General features: G+C 39.9%; 1 protein-coding gene across 2 annotated transcripts in view; it reads right to left on the bottom strand.

The window, feature by feature from the left end:
- Positions 1-600: 600 nt before the first annotated feature.
- LOC118331040 (hyaluronidase-4) overlaps positions 601-14625 on the bottom strand; it is a 16653-nt gene continuing 2628 nt past the window's right edge. The window contains exons 1-4 of one of the 2 annotated variants that reach the window (XM_035665802.1): positions 9098-9183; positions 7958-8947; positions 6078-6167; positions 601-4350 (exon numbers count right to left, since the gene is read on the bottom strand). In XM_035665802.1, the coding sequence (XP_035521695.1) occupies positions 3850-4350; positions 6078-6167; positions 7958-8914 (1548 nt within the window). In that variant the 5' untranslated portion in view covers positions 8915-8947; positions 9098-9183 and the 3' untranslated portion in view covers positions 601-3849. Of the gene's footprint in view, positions 4351-6077; positions 6168-7957; positions 8948-9097; positions 9184-14625 lie in introns of those variants that run through there. The other variant, XM_035665803.1, reaches the window with a different exon arrangement.

Below are 14625 nucleotides of genomic sequence, written 5' to 3'. Positions count from 1 at the left end.
TATTTGGGCTTGGGCATAACTTCCACCAGTATTGCCTCATATCACAAACTGATGTTGTCAGAGTTGTTGATCCACACTAGTGACTCACCAATGACTTTTGTTCACCCTTGTTCTGAAACATCTGTAGTTTACATGACTGAACTTAGAATAGGTGAACAGGGAAATATCTTTAAAGAACATTTAATTTGTCCAAGACAAATTATATGTCAAATGACTGCCCTGTCGTCCAGTATTTGTGTTTGACTTGTGCTCCACAGATCAAACACTCAGGTTTTTTGAATGTTTGATATTTTTCATGAGTCATCGTCGGTGAGAAAGTACAGAATGTTATCTTTTTGTCTACACCTCTTCCTCTTTTCAGTCTTCAGTATTTGGACAGAAACCAGCCAGTAGATGATTCAGGTTTCTAGGCTTGGATGTGAAAACACTAGTGAGTGACATTTTACTGACATTTTACTGCAGCCACACTAGCACCATTGCAAGGCTGTAACACTCATCAGACGTGGCATGCACAAGTTGCACAAAATGGAAGTTTTTCTGATTGTCCAACAAGGCTGCCGAAGAAATGTGTGCACAGAAGAAACGTGTACTGAAGGAAATTCTTTATTTGCAGTGCAATTACATTCAAATAACATTTTTCATGTGTTGCATAGTCCTTGCATATTTGGTTTACAATCTTAAGAGACAAAACACCGTGCACTGCAGTAAGTGCCGCTACTGCAACATGCTGAGTGAAGTGAAGCTCTTCAGAACTGAACTTCACCTGAAAGCTTGCTCGAGATGAAAGTACTGATTCATTTCAAACCAGGATCAGGGTTACAGAGACTTGTAACATGCTACATGTTTAACTTAAAATACCATAAAGTTAGAGAAACTCTACCTATAGACCATTAGACATCTTTGGGATGACCCACCCAACGCAAACCAGGTCTCAGGCCTACCTCTTCACTGGATTTGGTTTAGCTTAAAATGCTCCAGGTCTCTGACCAATGATACACTTGGACTGGACCCCAGGACACTCTGTTAGCAACAAATTATAAGTCAGTTTCACAAGAGGCCTTTTTTTTAAAAGTGACTAAGCTCTTCATGTGCAGTAAAATAGAAACACAATGCTGCTGTTCATTTACTTTAAAGATATGTTCATACTGAACATATAGTGTATTTTCTGAGAGATGCAATTATGAAAAGACATGAGTGGAAATGTAGTTGCTCAAGGCACAAAGTGTGCTGAGTTGAAGAGGCTAGTTGAAAATATTTCAACTGGAGTGGGAAAAACTGCAACTACATGCCATTTGCCTTTGCCCTCCAAAACTACCGATATGACCTTTTTCTGGTTTACAGCCTTATTTGGAGGACAGAATTGTTTGTCACTGTCTTCCAAAATTATTACAGGTAATTCATGTGAGTGTTTTCTGCTCTGCCACTTCTATGGTTCAGGTCACTATAACTGCTTGATTAAGGTGAGGAAAAGATTGCGGTCATGGTTATTGGTCCTCCAAAACATAGGTCCAGAGGGATTATGCCATTGATGGGGGGAGGAAGTTAATAGAGTGTCCTAGCAATGTAGACAGGAATACAAACTACTAGACGAATGAAAGTTTAAAAATCTACAGATTTATGAAAACTGAGTAAACTTCATCTGATAATGAGGGTTGAAAGCTCCTAAATAAACAAGGAACATGGACTTCAAGTGGAGAACTTTAGCATCCTAGATAGCTGTTCTCTGGGGGTTAATGGTCCAGGTAAAAAAAAAATCTAGACAGAAAAAGAGAATGGGCATCAACAAACTGGTAAGAACAGTTTTTCTAACCTCAGATCGGTTCAGGTTTGGGTCCATGTCAAGTTTAAAAAGACCATCTTGGGTTTTTCCATGTCAAGTACAAACGATTTGACTCAAATTCCCTTTAACCTACATTCAGTTTTTAGTCCAAACTTTGGAAAGCAGTAGGCACTGAAGAACCAATGGACCAGAGAGAACCACTGAGTCATGTATTCAGATTTAGTATGTGCCATCTTTTATATCTTGTTCAGTGTATCATCATACCTACAGTAATGTTCATCAGTGACATAACTGCTTCCACAAGATGAGATATCACACATTTGATTTGATTCCTCTAAACTGAGATATAGTAACATCATCGTCTACATACAGTAATCATTGAAAAACAAACCTGATCCTCTATTCTTATACTTACATCCATATAGAAAAGACAGAGATACATAATATTTTGAAATTAATAGCACCTAAAACATGAGCACGCCACGTCCCAAAAGGGTCAAATATGAGGCGTTTCCTTACAAGCTGTACTTCAAGAATATGTAAGCAACAGTACAAAAAATATGTATATGTAATATGTACAATGTATAACGTCAAGTAAAATAACAGCTTATTGTTAAAGTTTCATGCCATTAGAAATAAACAAATATTCTTAAAGGATGTCTTTAAAACAGCCCTGTCTCCTAGAACTAGGATTTATATACAACTAATTTGCAACAGCAAGATATAGTACCAAATTAGGTTTTCTAATAACATAATGAGGAAATGTTAATTATCATACCTGGCAAAATAAAATAAAAACGTTGAACTTATCAGTGAAGTGTTCACTGACAATGTATTTCATTGATTTCTGCTAAAATAGGCAACCTAGGAAAACTGTCCATTTGACTAAAATCATAATCTTTCCCTTACCTCAGCTAAGTCTGGACATGAACCCCAGAACTGTGGTGTGATAGTCCTGCACTTTGTACGTCCACAGTCCACCCCAACCACGTGCTTTATGACTCCACCTTGCCACATAAATGTGGTGTTTCAAATTTTTTTTATCTCTGAACATAATACAGGCAGGTATTGGTTGTTACCACAATGTAATTCTTAAAACAATTTCCGAATGTAGAAACATAATTCATAGGAGACAGGATTGCTTCAAAAACACCAGACCAAGCATCAAATGTTAGTGATTATTTTCCTACATATGGTTGTGTGGTAGTATTAGCACCCTTTGGTTTTCATTGAAAGGCTTGGTTATTGTGTTTCCACAAAACAAACTGGAGGATCATTCCGCAGCAAGCCACATTTTACTGCAATTCTTTTTAACTGTAAAAAGTAAAAATGTGCAGTCTGATCCTCGTTCTGCAGTGACACTGGATGATCATCTTTTCAAACCTTTCCTTTCCTTTCCTTTCCTACATTTACTAATTAACATTCTTGGAAGAACTGCAGTTGTTGGCACAAAAGGAAGTGCATGTTTTTGCTGTAGTCAAATACAGCTCAGTTGAACTGTAGAATTAACCAAACCTTTATACCAACAGGCCAAACCCTGGTGTCATATAAATTGCCATTACACTCCTTTTAAAAAGGTGTTTTTAGACATCTTACTTTTCAACACAGCAGCTGTCAGAGAAAAATACTTTGTTTTCAATTCACATTTCACCATAAATGTAAACGCCCTCAGCTGAGTGTGTGATCATTGTGGCGATCAGCTTAACTTCCTCTAATGGCCATGAGCAAAACTTACACCAATCAGCCATAACATTATGAGCATTGACAGGTGAAGTGAATAACACTCATTATCTGGTTATCATGGCTCTTGTCAGTGGGTGGATTATATTAGGCAGCAAGTGTTTGTCCTCCACTTGATGTGTTAGAAGCAGGAAAAATGGGCAGTGTGAGGATTTGAGCGACTTTGACAAGAACCAAATTGTGATGGTTAGACGACAGACGTCCTTAGTTCAAATTCAGCCAAAGACCAGTTCATCTTCTTCTTAAATCTAAGACATCATGCTGTCTGTGTGTTAAAAAAAGTAACATCTGCACACAGCTGTGTTGAAACCTATTTTTTGCAGACTGCGTCATACAGCCATCTTTACCAACAATAAGTTCAACAGGATCATCAACAACATCAGCTGAAGGCTGTAGCCGGTCAGTGGTGCCATACTCTCCCCTCCCTCCCACCGTTCACCCTGCTCGTCTTCCCACTCCGTTCTCCGCCTCTCCTGCTCATCATCCTCCTCCTCCCTCCACGGCCTGTCATCCTCCCTTACTATGTTGATGCTGTCGCAGCGCTCGCCCTCATGGCCTTCGTAACAGTGGCAGCGAAACCTCTCAGTCAGCAGCTGCAGCTCATGCTGTGAGTGCCACCCAGTAACGACAAAGTTCCCATCAACAGAAAGCCGGATGCGGTAGCTTTTGGCACTCAGGTGGAGGTAATGGTGGGCGAGGGGGTCTCTACGGACACAGCGGCCATTCCCCTGGCACAGGAAGTCGCTACAGACTTCAGCAGCTCGCGTCACATTCGTGATGTACTGGCCCAGGCGGTGTCTCAGGAAGGATTTCACCTTGGTGCAGTTGTGCTGTGGAAACAAAACAACACATCTACATTTTCAAGCAATGTCTCACAAGGTATAATGTAGATAGGATTTTTTTTTATTGCAAAATGAGAAACCAGTAATATATGTATATGTATGGTATGTATATACCACCATCCATTGGGTTCTTGTGTGTTCTTTCATTTTGTAGAGACATTTCTTTATCGAGGGTCACTCTACGTAGATATGTTGCATTTTAGTTTGTTTTTCCATGTATCTCCCATAGGCTTCAATAGGTCTACACTAAGCAGGGCATTAGAACATTGTCTTTTATAGTTTCCTTGATTGTCAGATAGATTACAGCCCTTCTTGTTCTTTAGGACCATTAGGAATTCTCAAGCAGACGCTGGTGAGATTTTCTTAATTTCACATTCAGAATCACAACCTGAACACTACAGTCAAACAGAGACAGAATTTAACTTAGAGAAAGTGAGTCGGCCTAACTACCACAACATGAAAAATATTGAAGTTATTCACCCTCTAACAATTGTCCTCCACAGAGAACCCCCAAAAAAAACAAAAATGGAGGTGACACAGGTGAACAGTCTAACAAAATATCTGGAGACTTTTATTGTGAATAACGTAAAGGAAATGAAATGTGTTCATCACCGGAAAGAGCATAGTTGGCGTTTATTCTTCAATAAAAAATTAATCTGTTTGGGTACATACTGCAGGGAGGAAGGTGGGTTTATTTGTGCTTTAGAACATAACCACCGCCAAAAAATCTGAAAATAATGTTTGGATTGACTGCTTTTCATTCAAGTGACCATGGACAAACTAAGTCGAGCCAAGCTATCATGTGTATGGAAAACGGTTATGCCTTGGCTGGTCAATTGCTTCCAAGGCTGGCTACTAGCACACCGAGCCAAATAAGGCATATTACCACCACCAACTGTAAACTAATTTGATTTGATTTGTTGCAGATTGCAACTCTCTCTCGCTTTACCCTCCCTTTCCAAGCATGAAAGAGAAGCTACGGTGGCCTCCAAACAACTAACAAACACCTCTATCTATCTTTCTAGCCAGTGTTTGTCCGTTTTGGTTTACCATAGAAACTCCATGGAAGGCGACCCATGGAGTCTATAGATATAAAATGCTCATTTTAAGATAATAAAAACATTCAGGTGATTATGCACTAATAAAAACATAGTTTTATTATTATGTTAAATGTCTGCCAATAGACTCTCCTATATGTTACACACTGGACCTTTTAAGAGTTAAGGTGGGCAAAGCAGAGGGAAACAGATGCACACAAAACATTTTTTGAAAAGCAACTGCAAATTCACTCAAGGCCACTCCCTGAAATTCTGGTGACTGTCAGATGCTGTTTGGATGTAGACGGGATCACTACAGGCCATAAAAACATGCATTATAGTTTTCAAAATGACAGCGACACACAGCGACCACATGATGTCAACTTTCTATTGTCTGACTATATTTACAGCTGTGGTTTGTTCGGAGTCCAAAACAAATCGAGAAGCTTGAGGAAAGAGTGTTTTTCACATGAAAGTACACAGTCAGACTGTTTCAACAACACAAATTAGAACAAAAAGCCTATGACCTGTATTTAAATATTCTTTGTGTATCAGTGAATCATTAGCTGATAGACAAAGTCAGAGGATCCTTTCCCTCTGTGAGCCAACAGGTCGGTTTTACAGAAACAGTCTGTAAAGATTTAAGGGTCTTTTTCGCAAAGCCAAAAGGACACCCACCCTGGACGAGGTCAGGTTCAGGTCTCCCCAAATGACAAATCCTGCAGCTCCCAGTGCAGCACTCTCCCCGATGGTGTGGATCAAGTCTTTCTGTAGGAAACACACAGGTACAGAAGTCACATCACAGGTCTGTCTCTGTCACTGACCCACATATAAATATAAAAATTATTTTAATTAACCAAAAAGCATTTGAGTTAAATGATCAAACAAAACAAAAATGCCCCGATTTTGAGAATGGATCTCTTCTATCACATGGCATAACTGACAATCATATATTTTATTCAATTAAAAAGTAATTCATTCATTAAGACATAACTATTTATCATTTGTGCAAAAACTCTTCAAATCCATGACTTCCTCTGCACACCACACAACTATTATGTAGTTTTCCTAAAAACAAGTAGTGCTACTTTTATATACATTATTATATACTTTGTTCTATTTTATTTACTGTTTTGTTAATTTAATTTAAAATATGTGTTAATACATTTTCTGTGTGTGTAGCATGGAGAGAGCTTTAACTGCATTTCATTATGCAATCCTGTATTGTATAAGGATTATAAAGCTGAAGCTTAGGCAAATAGATGCAGTTAATGTGACAAGAGAGAATAATTATGTTGACCAAAGAGCCACAAAATGGCGCTTCTGATTCTGTTCGAGATCAAGTGAAGAAGAACTGAAGTATTTCTCAGGCTAAAAACACACAGATATTTCAAAGGTTATTTCTAAAACTCCTCAATGAATCTGTAGGCATGTAGACAGGGCCGGCTCTAGGCATAGGCGATATAGGCGGTCGCCTAAAGCGCCATCTGCTGGAGGGGCGCCGCCAGTCACCCCCGAGGGAGAAAAAAAACAACAAAAAAAACAATAATAATTTTCGATGCCCACTGGCGCCTGTTATTTGTCTACATGATATAGACATGATGTAGACAAATAACTGTATTAGGTAGAGCAAGGAAACCACAACACTGGTGACTCTGAGCTGCTGTTCTATGGATGTCCACTAGATGGAAGAAGTCAATAAATGCAGACCTTCAGTCAGTGCAAACAGCCGGTGTTGTGAAAAACGGGACATCTTTATGTCAGAGATTCCTATTATATATTGTAGTGTCTTTGATAAACATCTGTGTATAAGTTCCATTAGTTTGATACTATGGCTTATGCAGCAGTAACAGTGGTGGAAAGTAACTATAAAATATAAAATATTATTGTATTATTATTTTACTACAGTCAAGTATTTCTTTTGCAGTCAGAAAAAAGTAAATCAGTGTATTTTTGTATTATTTCACAAATGTTTTATTATTTTTCTTCCATGTTATCTTTCTGAGGATAAATTATTTACAACTATTTGACTACATCGGTCCCTGTCTTTACTGTACTGTTTGAAATGAATAAGTCATAATAAAAGTGATAAATTACTATTAATTACAATTTAACCCAGGTGACATAAGGTTGTCCATCTTGACGTTTCTTTTATTGTGCAGGTTGTCACAGAAAAAACTTGGTGTGGGTCAGTGAATAGCTGCAATTTAACCATGTAAATGTCAAACGAATGTGGGAAAAGAGTTGAATGTTTCCACCTTACGTCAGTTATATATATAGTAAAGATTTTAAGGTGCTGATAATATTGAACCATAATGTTATCTGCTTTTTTGTGACAATGTTCTTGTCAGTGTCCAAAACAACTCATATAACCTTTATACATATGTAAAGTATACGCTTTTTATGATCTGTCACCTGGTTTGGGCACCTAAAGCTACTTGGTTAAGGTTAGGGAAAGATTGTGGTTGTCATTCAGGCTTCCACATTTAACATAATGTAACTATAACAAGCTACAGGACTGTCCAATAACTGTCCAACCAGATAAACGTTGTTCTTACTGCCGTGAGGAAGGTCAGTGCCTCGTCTCTGTAGCCCAGCCTCAGGTACACATAGGTGGGGAGGTCATACTCTTTGGAGGTCAGGGAGGCAACCCGTAGTGACTCTCGGATTCTGTGCTGGGAGAAGTGCAGGTTGCTGATGCTGTTGGTGTGACTTTTCCTGATTGCCACAGAGGGGAAGAGTGCTGTGCTGCTGTTCCACAGCCACACCAGCTCTTCGTTCCTCAGCCTCTCGAGCAGAGGGCAGAAGCCTGTGTAGTTCTGCTCATGCAGGTTGTAGTTGTGGCAGTCAGGGTAGAGGTAGAAACCCCAGAGAGCATTGGGGCGAAGGCGTATCCCCAGCTGGATAGTCCTCTGCATGAATGCCTTGGCACTCTTCTCAAACCTCCGCCGTGCCAGCTCCTCCACCTGTGCCTCTGTCACATTGATATACGCCTTGGCGGTCAGCTCCTTCGACTTGCGGCGGTAGATGTCTTTTTTGTGCCAGTTACGGTTCCACTGAGGCCGCCAGAACTCCCAGTCAATGACAGCCAGGCCACGGAAGTCCTCTGCAGGGATGAAGTGGTTGATGTCCTGATAGGCCTTGAACAGATGCAGGTCCAGGCTGCAGTTCTGAGGCAGGCCGCCGTGCACAGGAACGCCCTGCGGCGTGTAGTGGGGGTAGTAGCCCAGCCGGTTGGCATAGAAGATGGTGACATTCTGGCCCGTCCAATCAGCACGCGGGCTCCCGTGGATGTGGAAGAGGTGGTCGATGTTGGTGGTAACATTGTACTTAATGATGCACATGTCCAGCGGGGCATTCCAGGCTGCGATGAAGGGCTTCCGGCCAATCAAGGGCAGCTTGGCGGGTTTCTGACCAAAGGCGGCATGGAAGAGCAGGAGCAGCCAGGAGCAGGTGAGGGCAACAGGTACAACGTGGTGGGAGGAGGATGTCCCGCCCACTGGCACTACAGGCATCCTGGGGTTCAGAAGGAGCAGCTGTCAATCATCCTGAAAAGGGAGAGAGGAAAGAGAAAAAAACTGAAATATTGATTATTCGTCCAATTTTTTCTAGCACGGCCATTTTTAATCTTCAAGATTCACATGATCGCAGGTGTGTTGCACAATTTTGCATTAAAGAGGGGTGCCCAGGTAACTCACTGGGTAGAGCGCGTATCAGGTTTAATCCGGCCCAAGGCCCTTTGCTGCATGTCATCCCCTCTCTCCCCTGCCTTTTCTGTCTCTCCACTTTCCTGTCAAATAAAGCAAAACCCCCAAAAATACTTTAAATAGAATTTGCATGAAAGGATAGGTGTTGGATTAGGGTTTAGTTTGGCATACTGAATAAGTCTTTTGAAGAGGAAGCCCCAAGTGAATCACATTCAAATGGTGACATTTGGGGAGGCCCAGCAATGCATTAAACAGCATTTCCATTTGTACACCTTTTTAGCAAATTCCTTAAATTTAATCAAAAGAAAGTTAAGATGTGACAAGATGAATAGGAGTAATGGTGATACATTAGGTCATGAAGTAGACATGAGTGTGAGTGTTCATCTGTGTAAGAGGAATCAGGTAGAACAACATCAAGGAAAAAATCTATTTTTGTCAGCCACCATCCCATCTTCTCTATTTACAAACAACATATTTACAATATATACCGACAGGACAGATTACTGTGAGACATAATGTGACTATAAAGAGCATGGTCTTCCACAGTAGTTGTTTGGGAATGTTAGACAGTGCCTCTCTAGCGCCACCATCAGAAGAAAATGTTATCCTTACACACAAGATATCAGTGGATAGAATTTCATAAAACTCTCAGAATATTTCATGCAATCTGTTTATTATTGTGTAATGAACATTGCCGCGTAAGTCAGTAGTAAGGCTTAAGACTCTTTTTAAAGAATATTCCAAAACTAGAATTCAATAAACAAGTAAATATTGAGCAATCTCCTGGGATGTTGGATGTATACCAAGTGGCTGACGCTGGGTCCCGACCCCACTGTTAAGACACTCTGGCGTCATGTCTCCAGCGGAGATGCTGACAGACTGACCAGAAAAAGCAACAGAGACACAAAACCTAATTAACAGTGTAAAATGTGTGTCAGCCCATCTGCGGAACTCTCTTCAACTTCATCTGACCTTCTGACTGTTTTTATATTGTTCTCATTCAATGAGTTTATGGAAGTTACAGCTGGATGAGCTCAACAGTTACTCTGAATTTACTCCAAACTGGTCATCTGCAGCGTCGGTCATATAAATAAATGTCTGCTTAACTATTCTCTCTGTTTGTGAGTGTTTAAATGTTTGAGTTACAGCACAATAGCAGATCATGAAAGCTTTAACATTCGCTTGTTCATGTGATTTTATGAGCCAATACTTTTTCCATGTTTAAGGCTGAAAACATCTGGGACGTATTCGTATTGTAAAGCCTCATTTACTTTCCAGCTCTTGAAACTTAATTTAAAAATCCTTGGAGAAGGCGCCCATATGGCTCACTTGGCAGAGCTGGCGCCCCATGTACCAAGGCTGAGTTCTTACTGCAGCATCCCAGGGCTCGACTCTGACCTGTGGCCCTTTGCTGTGTGTCATCCCCTCTAGTTCTTCCCCTTTCCTGTTGCTCTATAGCTGTCACTATCAATCGAAGGCAATAAAAGGTCAAAAAAAAAAATCCCAATACTTTTCAGAGAATTCAGAGATACAATAGCCTATGATGTACTGTTTTTAAACCACCACCACCAGGACAAATCTTTCGCTTTTACACAGAAAAATATTAAAAATACTGATCAGTGTGCCATTCAATTTCACATCCCTGCTCCCCAATTAATGAACCTTTTACATTTAAATGACCCAATGATCTTTCCACTTGTGTCACCCTCAGGAAAACTCATAACTCTCAAACTCACATTCATAGTAGTTCGTACTTTCAGACCTCTAAATCACTGCACACATACATAGCGTCTTTAATAGGTCTGGTGTTGTGCTCATTGACAGCTGTGTTTCCTGGTTGTATAAAATGTCAACGAATCAGGGATATAGAGGCATTTTATTTTCATCTACTGACTGTTGCTGTCCTCTGAGACAATTAGTTCTTATTTCCTCATTTCCATGGCACCCAAAAGGTCAGAGGTCACAGAGTGGAAGTCAGTTGACACCTAGGTATTCGAAGGAGGACTTTAGCTGGATAGACCACGGCTGCTTTCCTATCCACATCTAGTCATCTTCTGACCAGAGCTGAAGCCTCAGGCCATAATGACAGGCTTCCCTTCCAAACGTCTCAGTATTTGCTGTGTCTCTGCGTCCAATGTACAGCCGAGTGATCCAAACATTCAGTCAAAGAGCAAAGAAGGACCAATCAGATGTCTGAATTTTGGACTTAAGTCATTTCAGTCTAGGTTCTTTCTGTGTCATTCAGTACAATTCAAAGGTTAATTTAATATCTTACCAGCAATGTGAACACATTTTGACCTGATTGGTTGAAATTCATAAAGGTTTTTCACTTCTTTAAATATAATTTATCTAAAAGTAACTTTGAAAGAATAAGAATACTTAAGTAAAAGTACAAAATATTCTTCTCAAAAACGACTCAGTGTATTAGTTACTTATTGTTGATGTTTAATGCATTATCAATAGCAGGTACTCAATCAAAAGGGGAGATTCGTGTAGAAAATGCTTACAGCAAAGCACATTTCTCTGATAAATGATGAAAAGGTTTAAATACAGATATGATAAAGCAGGAATCTTGTTTTTTAAAAGCATACTAAAACTGTTTTGTAATTTGTAGTGTAATTGATATAAATCGCAATGCACTGCAAACAGACAGTCAGGCGAGGGTCTACTCTTTCTCCATTTGGTTTCTCTTTTTTCCATATTTCAGTCCTTGAATTACTCCCAACTTCTGCACTGTTCTGGTCAGTTACCTCTCCAAACCTGTATTGGCTGCAGAGTTGTTGTTTTTTGCTTGGAAAAGGTAGAACAGACGCAAAACTAATCACTGCACATTGTGAGCCGGCCAAGGAACTCTGCGCTGCAGTGCACTCGGTCTGAACAGCCCAGTGGGTAACATGGGCAGCTTGCAGCACTTTGGGGCACTTCTGCCGCCTGTGTGTCCTTGGCGATTGTCTACAAGTTTGGATATAATTCAAATTGTTGGCCAATCGGTAGCACATTAGGATTTTAAAAGCAGCAAAGTAGATTACATAGAGTAATGCATACTTAAAGGTCTAAGTGTATAACATTGAGGTGGATCTATATTGTATTTTACACTTCCTTTGCTGAACATACGACCTCATCAGTTTAATTCAATACGTCAGTATTGTATAATCTGTAGGTCATAATGACAGCAGTACAGATGAAAATCCTCTTTTTCAAAAAGATATAATTTCATGTTCACTTAAACACAATATTTAGTACTAATATTCTTTAGAAATCCTATAAAGCATTTTAATTTTGTTCTTATAACTTTATGGGAGTTTTTTGTTTACTATCTGAGTTATCAGTTTTAAATCGAAGTCTTTTCCTTTCTTTGTGTTACTGCCAGTTTTTCCTTTGGAAATATTTTGACTGCTTCACTTAGCCAAAACAGATAATTTTTCAAAGCCAACTGCAACATTACAGTAAATATATGGATGTACCGCTGGATAATGGTTCTCAGTTTTAGTAGAAATTACTTCCATCTGAATCCTGGCAGAGAGCAGAGCAGACATGTTTTGATGATAGACAAAAATTTGATTTTTCTCTTTGTAGGTTTTCTGTTCAAACTTGAAATCTCTGAGCCCTACTCAAAGCTGATCCTGGTTAAGCAACATCAAGGTGTGACAGATCTCTATCCTGCTACACTGGCTCTGTGTAGAACATCATGGATCACTGTTTACAGATGGGTATCTTAATATGTAACACTGGTTGCTTTTCAGTCACCATCTCACAAATGTTAGTTCACAGAACATGCTTCAGGTTTGATAAATACATACCCATTTAAAGTTTTACATTCAGAGTTGTATGTGTTGAATTTAAATGGAAGATGTTCAGCATGAGGAGGATGACAGAAAAATGTCTGTCTACAACTGTCCTTCTGAAGAAGACTTTCATAACCACAAGCAGGGCTGCCACTAGCGATTATTTGTATTATTGCTTATTTTCTGATCATTTTCTTTATTAATAAATTAATAGTTTTATCTGTAAAATGTCAGAAAATATAGAAAATTACCCATGATAACTTTCCACTGCCTAAAGCCATGTCTACAAATTGCTCGATTTATTTGACCAAAAGTCCATTGTGGACTGAAACAGTTAAATAATTGCAGATGAATTTCCTGTTTAATTGATTAATCATTTCAGAGGTTGCTTGTCAGGAAAATGTATCGAAGTGCTTGAACAAACAACCAATGCCATGGGAGTTTCAGGTGAGGAAAGTCTGCTGGTGGGGATTTAAAACAAGTCTCAAACTGTAGATGCTCTGGTCAGAGGAGCGTGAGTCCATTTGGTTATCATAGGCACCAACAAAACCTACCATATGACCACAGTCTGGCCTCACCTGGAAGGCTGAACTGGATCAAGCTTTTATGTGCTCTAGTTGATTGTTCTTATCAAAATTAAAGACGGTTGGGAGCAAGTTTAGATTGAACGCATTGGAGTTCATGTTTAAAGTTTGGCTTTGCGTCAAAGGGAATTATTTATCCAGAGGAGCTTGGAGCCGCGGGCTGGTCTGGCATCGATTAAGATAAGAGTTTGTTGATGTCTGTGGTCCTAGTGGAATGGCTCCACTCATTCAACAAAAACAAAAAGAGAGAGACTGTCTAATTTTCAGTGTCTCTGTTGGAAAATTGGGGTGAATTTGAGCCATAGTTGCCAGTGTCTGAAGTTTAGATGGTTTTTCGGCCTCTCTGCAGGGTCCCTGAACCAAATGACAAAGGGCTACGGTAGACTACAAGGCAAGAATGTTGGCACGCCAGCATGCAGTTCTGTAACTCTGCACAGCTGATAACAGATCAGTTCATGATCTCTTATCTGTGTGTTCACGTGAGGACTGAAGGAAAGCCAGATTTGGTCTTTGGTGTAGGGCTCAGTGTGCTGCCGTACAACCTCAACAACTTCAGCAACCTCAGGAGTTAATTTCACACCAGTTACTCCTAGAAGTGAATTTCATACCCAAAGAAAGCATATTGAACTGAATGAAGCTGACAGTTTGATGGAGGCATTTCTAAGAAGATGGAAAGAGGAGAACACTGAGCACATTCATAGATGCCAGGAGAGGGAGAAGCATGTCCTTGGTTTGATGTTTGGGAATCAAGCCGAACCCCTGATGGAGGGCCGAGGGGTGGGAGCCAGATTAACAGATTCCCTCACATGCGCCATCTGTCATGTAAATATGTTCCAACGCTGACCTGAAGTCACCAAGTCATATTACTAGCCTGATTCTGACTGACTTTCATGCTGCTGTCTAATAATTTAACATAACTGTAGACCTGTATTTACAAATCCTAAATACCTGCATGTTCTTCAAGTCTCTGCAAGTTGAAGTTCCTGGAAGAAGGGAAAACTAAAAGTAGTTTTACTTGCTTGTCCTTCATCCTCCACCGCACAATCACTATTTTTATAAAGTAATACTGTTTCCTTGGACAGACTGCAGTCCTGTTAGCATCCCCTAGAGCTTGCAGTGTTCATTACAGTCTTAATATGAGTGCTGGGCA

This window comes from Morone saxatilis, unplaced genomic scaffold, assembly GCF_004916995.1.
Source record: "Morone saxatilis isolate NCDOM2014 unplaced genomic scaffold, NCSU_SB_2.0 Contig2, whole genome shotgun sequence".
NCBI lineage: Eukaryota > Metazoa > Chordata > Actinopteri > Moronidae > Morone > Morone saxatilis.
Note: the sequence above shows the minus strand (reverse complement) of the source record. Positions and strands in the feature narration are given on the sequence as shown.